Here is a 16,553-nt window from a genome sequence, read left to right on the forward strand (position 1 = left end):
AGCATCCTTAGACACCTCGATTGTTCATGTCAATGGTTCGTGTAAATTAAAAAATTCAGCATGTTTAGCGCCCCTAGCAGAGAAAGCACAAATTAAAGTATTCGACCAAATTACAGTAGCTCCACTTGCGCGCTTACGCTGACACGCGCCTCGATTGATTTTTCGCCCTCTGTGGCCATTTGTTGAACTTGAGAGTGTGCGGGGCGGTTTCACCGTCGAGCAATCCGCTTGGCCGTTGAGGCCGTGAAGAGACACCGTCCTCAACGCGCGGGAACTGCTTCGTCCTCCCCCACACCTGTAGCTCGGTGGAATAATAAAGTTTTCAAGCAATCACTCTCACTATATTGTTCTGGGCACCTTTCGTCTGCTGTGCCCCGGTCGCACCAGTCACGGCCGTTGCTAACCGCCATAACAAAACTACACTGAAGTTCACTGAAGTAAAACGAAGGATACGGTCAAGTTGCAGCCGGATTTGAAGTAGGAGTAGGATCGCAGGAGGGCCGATCTATGATACAAAATGCGATATCAAAAGAGCAAATTTTAAAATCAATAGAGCGCTTTTTAAATTTCATAATAAAATTTTGCGCTAAGAGTTTTACGTGAGTGCTTTAACACAGAATATTAGTTCAAAAGGAGCGGGCTGCGCACTTTCGAGAAAAAGAAAAAAATAAAGTATCTTGGCAGCGAGGATTGAGGGACTTTAGCGAGGATTGCCCGGTGCCGGCCTCTCGTGTCGATTAGCAAAAACACCTATATGCAAGAGCACCGCTACCGTCGCCATATGTCGCTGTCGTCACGTCAACGACAGGGTACTGCCGTTTGTTGCATGTTGCAATTGCGAAATCATGTGAGCGCGTAGAATGCAAGTTTCTTTGCAACCTGTATTCCCCTGTTTGAATTCGTCATGAAATGACTGTTGGTATCGTGATCCCTCGTCGCTCACCGTCTCAGACGATCCGCTAATTGCCATGGAAAGCAGTGACAGCAACGCCTTTGTTCTGCCAGTGTGCTGGAAGGATGATGTACGAATGCGGTCGCTTTTCGCCGAGTTCCGCCCCAAGGAAGCGAATCCGGAAGGATGGCAAGACAAAATGGACTTTTGGGTTTCGCTCATCCTCCAGTGGAGCCGCGAAACGAGGACGCCAGTGTTTTCAGCCAGCGACGTTGCTGTCGCCTTCGAGCGCAAGCGGAGCCAGCCCGCATGCCTGAGGACAGTACTGTCGCACATGAAGAAATCGGGCGATCTTATAAACAGCAAGGACTACTTCACTAGCGAAGGTTGGGTCAAGTGGGGTTTCGACACTCTAGTCAAGAGGCCGTTGACATGGATGTGGACTTGGGGTTCGGGCAGCGGCGAAGCTGACACCGAGATCGATGAGATGCTCGTCAACGTTGACGTCCTGAAACAGCTTCAACAAGAAGTCATGAAGCGTTGCGAAGACGAAAAGTTTGTAGAAGATGTCATTCCCTACTCCGAAGTTTGGAATGTGTGCGCGGGCATTTGCAAAGACCAGCGATCCTTCGCTTACGTATTAAACGGGCTGGAGAAGTCGCAATACGTACGGCTCTTTCAAAAGGACGGCAAGAAAGTCGTGCAGTTCCTTCGCCATAACAACCAGCTGAGCGAGCAGGAGAAGGCGATGCTCAAGCTCGAGAAGGCCAAGCAGGACTTGAATCAGAAGGTGGACTTGCTGCAGGGCGACATCGACCGTTGCACGCGCGAGGCACTCGAGGCCAAGAAGCAGGGCTTGCAGAACAAGGCCCTCCACATACTGAAGAAGCGGCGGAGGGCACAGCAAGTGCTGGAAAAGCAGTTCGCCATGCTGGACAACATCCACTCCCTCGAGATGAACATCCACGAGAACAAGGACATCCAATTAGTCTACGACGGCTACAAGACGGCGGCCCAAGCGCTCAAGGTGGCACATGGTGGCCTGGAAGTGGACAACGTCGACGACGTCGTTGCCGAAATTAACACGACCCTTGAAGACCAACAAGAGCTTCAAAGACTTATGGGCATGCCAGTGGCCGCTGCAGACGCCGAGGTTGACGAGCTGGAAGCGGAGCTGGACCAAATATTGAAAGAGGACACTGATTACAAGGAAGGCCAGAATGTCAGCGGGGCTTCGAACACGGACGAGGAACTGAAGTTTCCCGCGGTTCCCACCGAGGCTCCTCGCTCTCCAGTCAGACCAGGGGAAGCAGCTCGACGTAATGCCCAGTTCGTTGCTTGGAATGCCCAGTAAAAGTGCCTTTTGCCAACTGTGCCTTTCCTCCAGCATTTTCATGCTTGCGTTAGTGAGCATTGTGCAGTGTAAAGCACAACTTTAGAAGTTATGTGCTGTTTTAGTTAACAATGCAACCTGTGCACAGGGTGGGGCATCTGCGCTGTTTGTTGCAAGTTTCTTTGAGTAACATCATTTTGGTGCTGTCCTTATATGTAGAAAATTTTGCTTTAAAATAAATTATGATTTATCATGGTAGTTTGTGTTGTATGAACCTTTATAAGGCTGATAGAAGGCAGGCCCAAAACAGACTGAACTGTCCTAAAAAAAAAATTTAACGGCGGGTAAGGACCACTCCGTTCCCTTCAAAATAACCTCTAGCGAAGCCAGTACACTTGTCCAACCTTTTCTCATTGTTTGAAGCAACTCTGGAGCTTCTCATGCATTATGCCATTGAGTGCCCCTTGTGGAGTAGCCTTCACCTATTGCAGTGATAAATCTTCGTTTATTGAATCTTTCAAAATAAAGAAAAAAATCACATTGCGCTCGGTCTGAGAAATAGGGTAGGTGGAGAATGTTGGGCCCAGCCCCAAGAGTAATTGCGCATAATAGCCAAATCAGCTGGAGCTGCAGCACTGTCGTGATGGAAAAACCAGCGAGCTGCATTCCACAATTTTGCACGGTTCCCTCACACATTCGTTCTTAATCGCCATAATGATTCCTAGTAAAATTGGTGATTGGCAGTCTGTCCAAGAGGCACACATTCCCACTGCTTTATATGAGGAACACCAAAAAAAAAACTATCATCATCTTTCCACGAGTGCACTTGCTTTTTTTCTGTCTTGGTAAGGAAGATGTCAACTGGCTCGAAACTTGTTTGGTTCTGGTGTCGTACCTATATAACACCACGTTACACCACCTGTGATGATGTCCGAAAAAAGGTCTCTGCTACTTTCAACATTATTTTTCACATCCTGGCACAAAATCGAGCTAAGGTTCTGTCATCTTTCTTTTTTGCCCTTTGCAAGCAGCTGGAAAACTAGCATTGTGGCAACAAGTCTTGTGCCTGATTCCACACGGAAACTTCACTCACAGTCTCGTTTGAAGGCGAATCTCGTTTTTGAAGGGAAGCTTTGTTTGCCTTTTCCTGCGACTTTCCCACTACTGCTGCTGCTGTAAGGCACGCCGCGTCGGGGGGGGGGGGGGGGGTCAGAGCATGTATATACATGGAAGGAGCGCGCCAGAGCAGAAAAGAGACACAAGGAACTCGTTTGGACCGCACCACGTCGACTGTGCACAATGGAGAGGTTTCGCTTGTCCGGTATTCGGGTAAACGCAGACGTACAGGGCGTTGGGGGTTTGGGGCGAAGGCGTAAACGGGAGTGGCCTGCATGGTGCAGCCACCTCGTGGTGCAGAGCTCAAACAGACAAAAGCAGCTAACATTGCAATAACCAAGTGTATTTTACTTTGCTGCGGGTGTAAATTTTTGGCAGCAACAGGATTACGCCAGTGCCGAAAATTTAAACCAGCAGTGAAGTAGAATACACTTGATGTCCACCTGCGTTTACCCGAATACCGGACAAGCTAAACTTCTCTAATGCCCTTTGGAGCTCCCGGGTCATTACCACATTAGCCTCTTGACAGCTGTAATTGTCTGTGATACCCGCAAGCGCTTACCTTTCTACCGACGTAAAAGTCCAGAGGGAAGCTGAATAGAATGGAAGATAGGAGGGGGAAGAAATGGCAGAGAAGGGGTAGAAATGACACAGTCGCGAGACGGGTGAATAACAGCCTTGCCATTCTTTGCTCGCAGTTCGCATGCAAATATAAGGAGGAGGGGGCTATAGGGATAAGGTGACGTGAGAAGCCGAGGAAATACTGGATAAACTGGTTCAAGGTACGGTATGATGCGTTTCTGCTATTTCTGAAAAACAAACGCCATGCAAATATGTCAAGCGGGCAACATACGTAGGGAGTGCAGAAGTAGAGCCGCATTAATTAAAGCGCACTGCAGGGTCCAGGAGACACTACTGAAACGGACGGCTGTCAAATCAACATTTCTTTGCTCGCCACATTAGCTTTGCAGCTATGGCATTGCTCAAGGTCGCGGATTTGACCGAGGCAGCCGCATTTTGACGGGGGTGAAGTAAAAAATGCTCGCGCACTTTGATTTGGGGAGACGTTAAAGAACACCACAATGCCGAAATTAATCCAGAGTGCCCCACTACGGCCTGCCTCATAATGTGAGTGTGGTTTTGGCATGTACAGCCCCATAATCCAATTCAAGTTTAATGCTTCTGCCACAATGTGATATGCCATGTGAGGCAATGACAATGATCTAACCTCTCAGAGGTTATGAAATATGGCGCACAACAACACTTCAAGCAAACACCTCTTCCTTTGTGCTTTGTGTACTACAAAGACAAACAGCAATGGTAGACGCAAGGTAATCTTTAACATAAACTCACCACTCTCGTGTTGGACAAAACGTTGAAGAAATTAAACATTCGCCGTCAACATCACTGCTAATTATCGTCACTCAAAGCAAGCAGCACAGAAAGCTTCGCTTATATCGGTTCCCACAGTGCGTGGGATCTGCGTAATTTTTGTCAACCCTTCTTGACAATCTTGTATCTATGACTGCTTGAAGGTTGGCCAAAATGATAATGGCCTTTGACAATCATTTCTCATCTCGTAACAACCTAAACCACTCAACTCGTGTACGGCTCGGCGCTTCCTCCATAAGCGTAGTTCAAGCATTTCAAGTATTTCTTTGGTCATTTTACTAAAGAATGACTATCTCAAGATTATTCGCTGTCTGTTACAAGCAGACATCATGATTTCACAAAAGTAGTACGAGAAGAGCTGGAACAAGAGTCGCCATAAACCCATAGGACATCTTGAGGTGATGTCGGCTTGGATACTTGTGAAGTGGCCTTCTGGAGGGTTCACCTATGCCCACCTAGCAGGAGAAGACAGCAGTAAACTTGGCAGAAACTTCATGAAGCCAGTGTGGTTCTTTCTGGGTCCACCCTCATATGCAGATGCATCCTAACAAGCACACTTCCTTGACATTAGCAGGAGCGACAGGTGAAGCAAACTGCATCAAAATATGCAAGGTTGTATTTTACGTTACAGGAGTGCAGATCCGTTCATTTGTGTGGAGCATGTGAGAAAGCCCATTTCAGCAAAATGAATGTGCTGATTATATGTTGTCACTTACAAAAAAGAATGTGGGCTGTCTTGCTCACGTGTGTGGTTGAGCATGCACCTAGGCTCGCCTTCCTGACCCAGCAGCAGCTGCCAGGTGTTGCATACATCAGAGCTGGCTGTTTTAGTGTTGTACAGAGCAGTGATTGAATCTGTACAAACCAGCATTGCATGCTACCCAGCTGTACTTTACCGTGAACATGAAATGAGACATGAACGGGGAAATGTAAATGAGAAATTAGTTTTTGCACTTAAGCGTTCACAATTTTACTTGACTTTAGGGCAGTTTGGGCTATGTTCATATATGCCAAGCAAGTGGCTATAAAAGGTGATTTGTATTGCCAGACATTGGCAATGCACGCCATACTTTGCAGGACATATCTAATTTTAAACACATCTTGTGTGCATATGATATAACAACCTAGATCAGCTGGGGCACATCCAAGAGACCTTGAACAAAGGTCACAAGGCTGCACTTAGTATAGGACTTAGATGTCCCACGAAAAAAATTCAAGCGTTTGGTGACCCACAAACTGACACTGATTATACTCACAAAATGAAGAAGACTGTGCACCACAGTCTAACGGCAGTAGAAGTGTAGGGCTCCGCGCTCAGAGGCACAGGTATCGGACAACAACAGTACAGCATCACCTCAGATAATGCAACCAGATGCCATGCATGCTGTGCCTGGTCTCCAACCACACCTGTAGCCTCTGCCTCTGCTTGCTCATGTAAAGGCTTGGATATCACCAACTCAAACAAAATGCTAAACATTTATGGAGAAGCAACAAGCATGTTGGAATATATGTAAGGGGAAGCTCTCCTGAAGTGGGATTGGCCAAGAATGGACACATACCCAATGGCTCAAGAACGGGGTAGAGCAAGTCATACAACAAATGTACGTAGTTCAAAGAAGCCATTCAGTATATGTGCTATTCCAATAACAGATCTGCATGCTTTAGAGATACTTATAAACCAACACTGTGCTTACAGGTTTTAGATAGTGATTCATTGTATGATTGTGCAGAACAGAGTTGTGCTCACTGGCATCACTTTGTTGGTCAAAATGCTCGGCTACATAAGCCAAAGCATCCAGTGGCACATACTCAGTTGCCCAAGAATGGGATAGCCCAAATTAGGAAAACCAAAGAAGCTGTTCTACGTCATGTGCTATGACATTAAGAGGCCTGTGGGCTTCATAGATACTTGTGGGGTGACATTATAGGTTTGTTTTATGTAGTGATATATTGTTCGAATAGGCAGTAGATAGGTGTGCTCACTGGCACTATGTCGGTCAACATGCAACGGTAATAATACTGTAGGCCGATTTGCTGCTTTGCATCCAGTGCTCATGTTAAGTTTGTAAGATATATTTTATGTTATGTTTATAATTTTTCTTCAACTGCGAGGCTTTTCTTTCAAGGAACCCATATGGGTTTCCTTTGTAGCAGTTGCTACGAACGGTGGATGTCTGATTTTCTCTTTATTTAGTTACTTCTCCCCACCTTGCGGGTTTCCGCAGAACTATTACGTCATAACTCTTGCCTGTGCTTCGAGCTGTCGACAAAATTCGACTTCGCCCTACCATCTGCTAGCCGCCCGGTTAGCTCAGATGGTAGAGCGGCTGCCCCAGAAAGGCGGTGGTCCTGGGTTCGAATCCCGGACCAGGATGAATTTTTCTTCAACTGTGAGGCTTTTCTTTCGAGGAACCCATATGGGTTTTCTTTGTAGCAGTTGCTACGAACAGGTAGATGTCTGATTTTCTCTTTATTTAATTAAGAAGTGTTCAAGCCAGGAAAGCAAGCTATTTGAGATTCCGATAGATGCGACTTTTTGAAGTACATGTAGATGGTTGTGGGAAGTGTATGTATGTAGCATAGCTATGCCGTGCCCCGGACTCATGCCTTCAGTGGCCCAACTAATTTTATTGCAATAGCAATCACATGGACACTCTAGGTGAATTGCCGCCATCATCATTGCCATGATTTTCTGTGTGAAGTCCAAGTGTGATAAGATCGTGGCTGTGCACCTTATGCTGTACGTGTGAGTGAAAGCTTGTCAGCAAGGAAGAAAGGCAGGGAGGGTACCTTCCCGCACTGGAGTTGGTCGATTAATTTTGCAATTTGTTTAACGATTAATCATTCATCATTTTAACGTTTAATCAATGAATTGCATTTGATGCAGGGTTTTTTATCAATTAATTGATTAATCAAAATTTTTGTTGGGCACTTTTAAAAAGTTTGAAACACAGTTTTCTACTTTTGTAGGACCCTACTTTAATGTTTGAGAGGTGGAACCAAGTTTGAAACACAAGTGTATAAACATTTGATGAAGTATAATATTTAACTTATTAAACACTTATAATAGTTGGCACTAGTGGCTTTTGAAAAAATAAACAATATATGCTATAAAATGATAGTGCAGAATGAAATATGATACCTGCCACTAGTGGATCCGTGTACAGTATAGTTAAACAAAAAATGAGAAATATAGCAAAAGTGAAAGGTGAAGTCCAACTGAAAAATGCGAGAAATTGCAGTATGCACTAGGGAAAAAAGTCACTGGTTTAGTATTTTAAGCGACATTCTCTCTTCTACAAAGCGAAGGAATGTAAATTGCTTCGGGGTGAAACCAACACCTTCTTTGAATGGCCACACAACCAGCATGCGAGAATAGGTACTCGGATGCTATACATTTGCTCCATCGCTCTGTCAAATACACACTCCAAGCCGCTGCGCATGCTGTGCCATGACTTTAGTGGACTGGGAGTGGCACAATGATGAACGGCTGGGTTGCTATAGTGTGCTTTGAATCGCGAGGGCATTTCAAGCCTCCTGCTTCAGGCGGCGAGTGCGGTGTTGGGGAAGAGAGGGGAAGTGCTAGGCTCGACTCGACATCACTCGGAACTTAGAAAAACAGTCTACAGTTGCTATAACACAGCCTCACAGTCAGTGCTCGTGCACCGGCATTCCAGTGCAATTTCAAAATTTTCGCGCTACTCTTGTCAAACTCTCCAAAACAATAAATTGAACAGGTCTAATCGATCAAGTCAATCATACATGAAGATTAATAATTTTTCAGGATACATTTAATCGCTTAATCTTTAATTGATATTACAAACCCCATCCCACACATGCAAAAAGACGGGAAGGAGGAGATGGGAGTATTCTAGGAGGTCGGGTGGAGGGGGCAGGTTAGTGTGCATCTCCTCTTCTACTGCAGCTGCGGCAGCTGAGTGCAGCCACGCATGTCCTATATCGGAGGCGATCTACGTTAGGTTTGAAGGCTATCGCCAGCCGAATATAGCTTATGGCTTGGTGTGTGCTGTGTTCTCATGTGCCTAGTTTGCGATGAAGCAAGAGGCAACATGAAGGGGAATTCTCTCACTGCTGCTGCCACTGTTCATCCCCCCACCATTCTGACAGTGTGTCCGAGGTTATCTAGTGAGATTTGTTTGTGTTTGCCTGTGCGTGTGTGACAACAAGCTGGTCAATTTAGTTAGTACCATAAAATTCCGAGATCGCCCTCCCTCCCCCCCAAGCAAGTTGAATTTACCGGCCAAGCAATGCGGGGGGGAGGGGGGGCTTCATCTTGAGCAGCACTAAAATTCAATACGGCGACGACAAACTTTTTCCGCCAGAAGGAAAAGATGCAGTGGGCATGCAAGGATTTAAAATTTTCTTTAATATGAACTTTATTAAGCCAAGATTTGTTAGTGCTGTTCATCATTCTCAAAACCATCGAAAGACTCCTCTGAGTCGATCGCAAAAGAAAGTTTGCAGCATTCCGCTTGAAGTCCACGGTCAAACCTTTAGCACTAATGAGACAGGACACAAAAGTCAAGCTCAGCTGCAATGCATGGCTGCCAACAGCAGACAGCGAACCCCAGCTCTGCCATCCTCGCATCGCAGCTGGCGGCGCTGCAAATATCAGCATGTTTTCTTATTCGTGTGAAATTATTGTGAGAGGGTAAAGCGGCTTAACAGTAACAAAACATTGCTACTTGGTACCTTTGGTGGTTCATTCTGAAGCGCCGTCTGCTACAGATTCGGCGTAAACAGGAAAAGGCCTAGTGACAATATCAGCGGCGAGCAATCAGTGGAGGTGAGGCTGGCTGCTGGCGGAATGCCAGAGCACAACCGCAACCACTCCTCTGTAGCTGAGTGGCCACGTCCCTTTGCCATAGGGCAATCTTCTGTACTGAAAGGCGGATCTCGCCGTTTGCCAGCGAGACTGCTGTCAGCTGGCGATCTGCGAACTGCAAACGGTGTGTGACGAGTTTAACGGGGACACGCGGACTGGGTCACTGTATTGGGTGGCCGTAGTTGGCTGTGTCCAAACTAGTGTAACCACACACGCACAAAATCGCAGTTCCGCCGAAAGGTGAGGCACCGATTGCGATAGCACATTAGGAGATCACTGTACAAAGTAAGGATAGTAGTTGTATCAGCCGTATAAACTCGCAAACGTTCGCTTGCTAAGTAAATTAACAATGATATAATGTGTAAGCGTGACTCAACGAGGATGTAGAAGAAAACAGACAGACTGCAGAGACAGTGCTCTTTGTGTGTCTGCTTCTTTCTATGTCCTTGTTCAGTCGCGCTTATACACATGCTATCATGGATTCTAACCAACTAGCCTTCCAGTGTGTTTTAACTCAATTAACCAGCACGATGTCCCGTGCGCACAGGTCAACATGAACAGACACGCTCGATGAGTCAAAATTCTGGAGCAAGTAATCACAGCAGCAGCAAGCGAATTGACCTTCATGCATCTCTCGCTTCAACGTGGAGGAAACGTAGAAAGCTTAGCGCATACGAAGCTACTGTCACTACGCGCACTCTGCAAACATCGCAGATCGCTTTGAAGATGAGGCGGGCGTGCACTTTGGCCGCGTTGCATATCGCTTTGAAGACACACGAGCGCCGGCAACGCGTCGCTACAGCGTCCGCCAAAGTCTACTACGGCGTCCGCGATTCGCGTTGCCAACGCCGCTTTAAACGCCGCGGTTGTCTCCACTCTGTACGGAGCGGTGGGCGAGGAGGACATCGAGGCACCCTAGCAGCCGCCGGAGAAGAACGCCCCTCCTCCCCATGACCCCCTTTCCTTGCTCGCCGCAGGAGAGGGCACGCATCCGAGCCGCGTTCCTCGCTCGTGCACGCCACATTGAACCGCGTTCGCCGGCTCACCCTCACACGTTTTCACTCATACGGAACCTCACGGCGACGGTGACGTCGACTGCAGAAATGCGCCTGAAGTGTCCATATAATTGCTATCGTAATAAATTGGATGTGGCAGGTCAGTGTTGCCTGGGCGCGGTGCGCGATAAGAGCGCGAAAATAGGGGGAAAGGGGGGAGGGGCGCTTTGCCTGAACGGCGTTGAAATTTGAAAGTAGCAATGAAGTTGGCGGGGGGGAGGATACTCTTTCTTATTTTTTTATTTATTTATGTAACAATACTGTAGGCCTTTGCACAGGCCCAAACAGGAAGTTGATTGTAAAAATACACATGAGCATGGAAAAAACAGGAAAAAAAGAAAAGATATAGAAAACAATATAAAACTGCCATACAACAACACTGGCATTCGACACAAGACACTTTCTTTGTTTCTCATGACTCAAGGAATAACAAAATGTGCTCAAAACAATCGCAATATTAGTCGTATAACATTCTTGCAGTTATCGGGGATCAATGAAACATCACTATTCTGCACATTGCAATATCTACATTTAAAATTATAAGGTGGTATACAATCACACGTGCACTATAATTATAGTGTCCAATCATTCAACCAACTCATTATCTTTAATCTACGCGCTCAAATACTTTCATGAGCAACCAAAATATGGCTCCAATTTTGCGACAATGCCATCCACAGAATCTCAATATTCTACAATTTCCTTTGGCAACGCATTCCAGATATTGATTGCCCATGGGAAATATGAATATCTAAACGTGTCGCACTGTGTCGGATACTGCCTGATGTGTTTATTATGACAGGTTCTGTTGGAGTGTCGGTGTGGTGGCTGCACGTAATCTCGCTCATTTATATTAATATTGTGATTACATAGCATAGAAAACTTCACGACAACCACATGACGCCGACAAACAAGAGTAGGCAGTGCTGCTTGGTTTCTAAGAGCACTTACGCTTTCGTGTCGAGAATGCTTATGGTATATAAATCGCAATGCTTTATTTTGAATACTTTCTAATTTCTGTGAGAGACCTTTCTGGTACGGGTTCCATACTATGCTACCATACTCAAGAATTGGCCTTACTAAAGTTTTATATGCTGTTAGTTTCACATAGGATGGGGCTGCAGTTAATTTTCTTCGCAAGAAACCGAGTGTTCGGAAAGCCTTCGTACATGTATTATCGCTATGGGTATTCCATTTTAACGCGCTTGTAAAGGTTATGCCTAAATATTTACTGTGTCATTTTGTATTAAATCGTTACCCATTAATGTATAATTGAACCCAAAGATCGACTTTCTATGAGTTATGGTCATATACTGTGTTGTTTTCTTAATATTAATTTCCATTACCCGCATGTCCCACCAGCGGGCTATATTGCTTAGTGTAGTATTTAGTCTAAGCTGGTCATCAATTCCTTGCACGCATGCATAAATGACCAAGTCATCGGCGAAGACCCACAATTTTACTCCATTTTCTGCACAACCAGCGATGCCGTTAACATATATGAGAAATAGCCTTCTTTATGAATGAGGATTACTTTGGCACATAGCCAATCCTTGGGATGAGAGGCCGTACTCAACGATTCGGAAAAATATAATCTGCAAAAAGGGAGACAGCTGCTGTGCGTATCGTTTCAAAAATACATTTGATGTATTATCGGGCCCCGGCGCCTTCTTGGTGTCTATTTGCAAAATCAAGTTTAAAATCCCGACTCTGTTATCACAACTCCGTCCATTCGGGCGTCAGCGACTGCCACGGCCGCACTCGAGGTTGGCCAGCACGTGAAACCGGATTGGAGATAGCTCTTTTCTAAGATCCCCGAACGCATAATATACACGAGGTTAAACAAATTTTTAAATGCTCATAATATAATATGTAAACAACAATATGGATTTCAGGCTGGAAAATCAACGGAGACAGCACTGCTATTCATAAAGGACCGTATTTTGAATAACTTTGAACAGAAACTATAAACACTGGGCATTTTTCTTGACTTCCGAAAAGCCTTTGATTCGATTAAACATGAAATTCTGATGGAAAAACTGGGAAAGTATGGTATCAGAGGAGTAGCACATGAGCTGATAGACAGTTATCTCAAAGGAAGAAAACAATACACTAGCATGAATCAATTTCTGTCAGACATAGGAATAATTAAGTACGGTGTGCCGCAAGGATCTATTCTTGGGCCTTTGTTATTTATATTATACATCAATGACCTCGTTAACATCCCCCTGACACCTGATATTATCATTTACGCGGATGACACTAATGTCTTCTTTTCTGGTCCAAATCTAGCCTCACTTGAAGAACATGCTAATCAGTGGCTGAGTCAGCTACAGATCTGGTTAAATAAGAACGAACTTGACTTAAATATAAAGAAAACACAATACATTATTTTCCGCCCCAAAAACAAGCCCTTGAATCATCACGTTCAACTACAGATATATAATACCAATCTATTGCCAACAAATTCTTGCCGCTTCCTGGGCGTCTGTTTCAAATATGACTTAACATGGACAGATCACGTGGATCAGGTTCGTTTGAAAGCATCTAGGTCTATCGGTTTGTTGCAACGCGTAAAATATCTTTTACCTCTGTGTTTGAGAAAGCAGATTTATTTTTCCATAGTTCACTCCTATTTTATGTACTGTCAGCTAGTTTGGGGAACATGTAACAAATCGGATTCTGACCGCCTTTTTTCGCTTCAGTTCAGGGCGTTGAAGGCGGTATTCCGTTCCGCACCTATTACCAAAGAATCCCTGTACGACGCAGTTAAGGTACTGCCATACTATCAACTTTACAGTTTCTCATTGGCTGTGCTTATTTTTCATAACATTAAGCATGATTTTACATCCTTCTGCACAAAGTACTTAAACAGGAACCTTACCCATAACTTGCGCACTGTATCTATGGTTTGGTCGAAGTCACGAACAAATTATGGTACTCAGATCATAGACAATCAAATAGTTACACTCTGTAACACTTATCCTCTAATGATCAACTGTATAAATGATTGCAACACCCTTTCTCAATTTAAGAAAAAAATGAAAATGATGCTTTCTTCTCCTGCCTCCTTTGCTTAGAATTGTACCTTTCTTTTATCTTGAGCAAGTGCAATCTGAATGATTATCTACATAATTGTTTCCGTGAATTAGAATGATGTAATCATTGTATAATATCAAATAGGATAATTTGTCATATGTGACGCAGCATTGTATTTCTGAATTTCCACTGATTTCATTGATCTCACAATGTAGTGCAGTATTTTGTCATGCCGACCTGCTGTCATAATGTGTGATCCCGAGGTGAAGGCCCTGTCAGGAGGCATTGTCGCCTCCTTTTGCCGCGCCTCGTGGACATCCTGTACCACCTATGTATGTCCAAATAAACTGAATTGAATTGAATTGTATTAAATGTATTTGCTACAACGCGCATGTCAATTCTATGACCAAATCTGCCACTTCTATTTGACTGCTCACGCCTTCTGGCTTCGACAAGTAGTGCCAAAACTTCTGCGGTTGATTCCTTATGAAAGTTGTTAACTTATTTGAAAAGAAATCGTCTTTTGCAGCTTTTATTTCTAATTTCAATTTGCATGTGAGCTCTCTTATCTCGGCATAATTTATCCCTTTTCTTCGACGTCTTTTTAGTTTTCGTTTTAGGTGAATTATGCTCCGCGTGATCCACGGTGTTTTCTACTCAGTTCTTTTGAATTTTGTAGGTATTAAATTATTTTCGCAATGCATAATAGCCTCTTTTAGTTTTATCCAAAGACCATTAACGCCTCCTCAGGATTCAGCTGAGAAACTGTCCAAGGTTTCTTCTAAGTAGTCAATAAAACTCTCATCATTAGCTCGGCTATAGTCCTTGAAAGCTATTCGAGATGGTTTGGCCTTACACCCAGCGCTCATACGCAGAGTAAAAAATGTTAAAACCAGCAACTGATGATCTGAAATCCCTTCTTGAACACGTATATGGGGTGTTATCGACTGCGATACTAAAGCAAGATCAAGTACTGAACAGGCATTTCCTTGGACACGCGTAGGTTCTTCAACAATCTGTAATAAAGAAAAAACAACATTATATATCAAACAGGCGCTCACAGTTTTTTGCATCTCTATTACCGATACTTAAATTATTACAATCTATCCCAGCAAGATTAAAATCCCCAGTTAATGACAGTTTTGTACGGTTATTAATTTTGCTGTGCTGGTAATCGTGCACTTTCAAGAGGTATTCCGCAGGTGTTCCAGGGTATCTGTAAATAGCACCTATTAACAATGACGTATTATCAAGCTGAACTCTGCACCAAGCACTTTCATGATTAGCTATTCCAGGCTCTTCTTGAAATGTTAAACTGTTTTTTATCATAATAGCTACGCCGCCTCCGCGGCCGTCCCGATGTGTGCGTATCAATGAATATGAGGCAGGCGCAATTTCAGTATCATGTATATGGGCATGTAGCCATGTTTCGGTAATTATTACAGTACCTGGACACTACAGTATCTCTTCTAATTTATCAATTTTATTAATGACGCTTCGAGCATTCAGGCACAGAAATCCGTTGTGTCTTGTTACGTTGTCATTTCTTTCTGCGTTCTTTCGTGCTACCCTGTGCCGATGACGAGGTGTGGGAATCACTTAAGGTAGGTGCAACTTTTCTTGTTATTTATACTCTGGTGTGTTTATCAGGATCCCACGTGTAAATACCTCCGTTTAGTCTTAGTTTATCAAATGATAGTGAGACCTTTGTACCATTTGCCCGTTCAACTGCCGTTGAACGCCATAAGTTAGTTCGAATGTCTCTTGCTCTTTTTGAGAAATCTTCTGATATTGATATCTGTGTGCCCTTGAGTTTGTTGCTGCAAGAAAGAATTTTTGTTTTTTCCCTGCAATCGAAAAGTCGAAGAATGATTGGGCGTGGGCGCTGACCGTAACGATTCCCAATCCTATGAATTCTTTCAATATATTTAAGTTCAAGGCCGAGTATATCCTTGAATATACCTTCTTTTATTTTGTTTCCTAGTGTTTAGGCCTCCTCGTCTGAGCTCTCAGTAACGCCATAAATTACTAAGTTATTTCGGCGACTTCTATTCTCCATGTCATCCACTTTATATTGCACAGGTGGGGGCGCTTGGTCGAAATTTTAAGGGTAAGAGAATGTTTACGGCAGTTTATGCAGCTCATAAATCCATTAATTTTACTTCTTATAGCTCTAATAATTTGCTATCGCAATCAGTGCTTCGCTTGTCGGACAGAACTGTGACTTTTTACTTCGATAAAGCTGCCTACGAAAATTACGAGAGGGAACTCTGGCGGTGCTGTCATTCAGCTACCATATGGGAACGATAAGCATTTCACGTATTTGCCTAATATGCTTGAGCTGTTGCTTAATCGAGACATTCATGTACCCTTATTAGAGCTCAGCTCTTAGGCGCCCGTTCCTACGTTGAGCGTTGGCATGCCTCGTCCTCGCTCGGCGTAAACAAGCAAACGAGCACAGCGAACGATGAAAGAGCGAACGCGGAGCGCAGCGGTGGGTGAAAAGAAAACGCGAGGAGGAGGGTGCAGCGGAATCATGAGAAAAGAGGAGGAAACCACCTTGAAGGGCCACCAGATGGCGCTTCCGCGCATCCGCGGCTTAAATTAAATTAAAGGGTGAAAGGGTGAAATTTCCAGAGGGGCTCGCTTGGTTTCCGCGCAGCCGCTGGAAAAGCTTTCTTTCGGTGCTTCAACAATCTTTAGTTGCTAAAGTTAGTCAACAGTCTCTGAGCGGAGTTCATTGGCGGGACAGCAAGCGACGAACAGTCACCGGAAGATACGGGCGTCACATAGAATAAAGAACCAGGCGTCATTTTACGTTTGATGAATGTGCGAAATGTGCGACAGTCTCGGGTGTGCGAAAACTCGAAAGAGCCAGCT

The 16,553-nt window shown here is 44.5% G+C and overlaps 1 protein-coding gene across 1 annotated transcript; it reads left to right on the plus strand.

Moving 5' to 3' along the window:
• Positions 1–500: 500 nt before the first annotated feature.
• LOC126530046 (charged multivesicular body protein 7) lies at positions 501–2,483 on the plus strand. The gene has a single exon (XM_050177510.3). It carries the CDS (start codon positions 969–971, stop codon positions 2,244–2,246), a length of 1,278 nt encoding a protein of 425 aa, XP_050033467.1. The 5' UTR covers positions 501–968; the 3' UTR covers positions 2,247–2,483.
• Positions 2,484–16,553: the final 14,070 nt, after the last annotated feature.

Source organism: Dermacentor andersoni, chromosome 5, assembly GCF_023375885.2.
Source record: "Dermacentor andersoni chromosome 5, qqDerAnde1_hic_scaffold, whole genome shotgun sequence".
In the NCBI taxonomy this organism is placed as follows: domain Eukaryota; kingdom Metazoa; phylum Arthropoda; class Arachnida; order Ixodida; family Ixodidae; genus Dermacentor; species Dermacentor andersoni.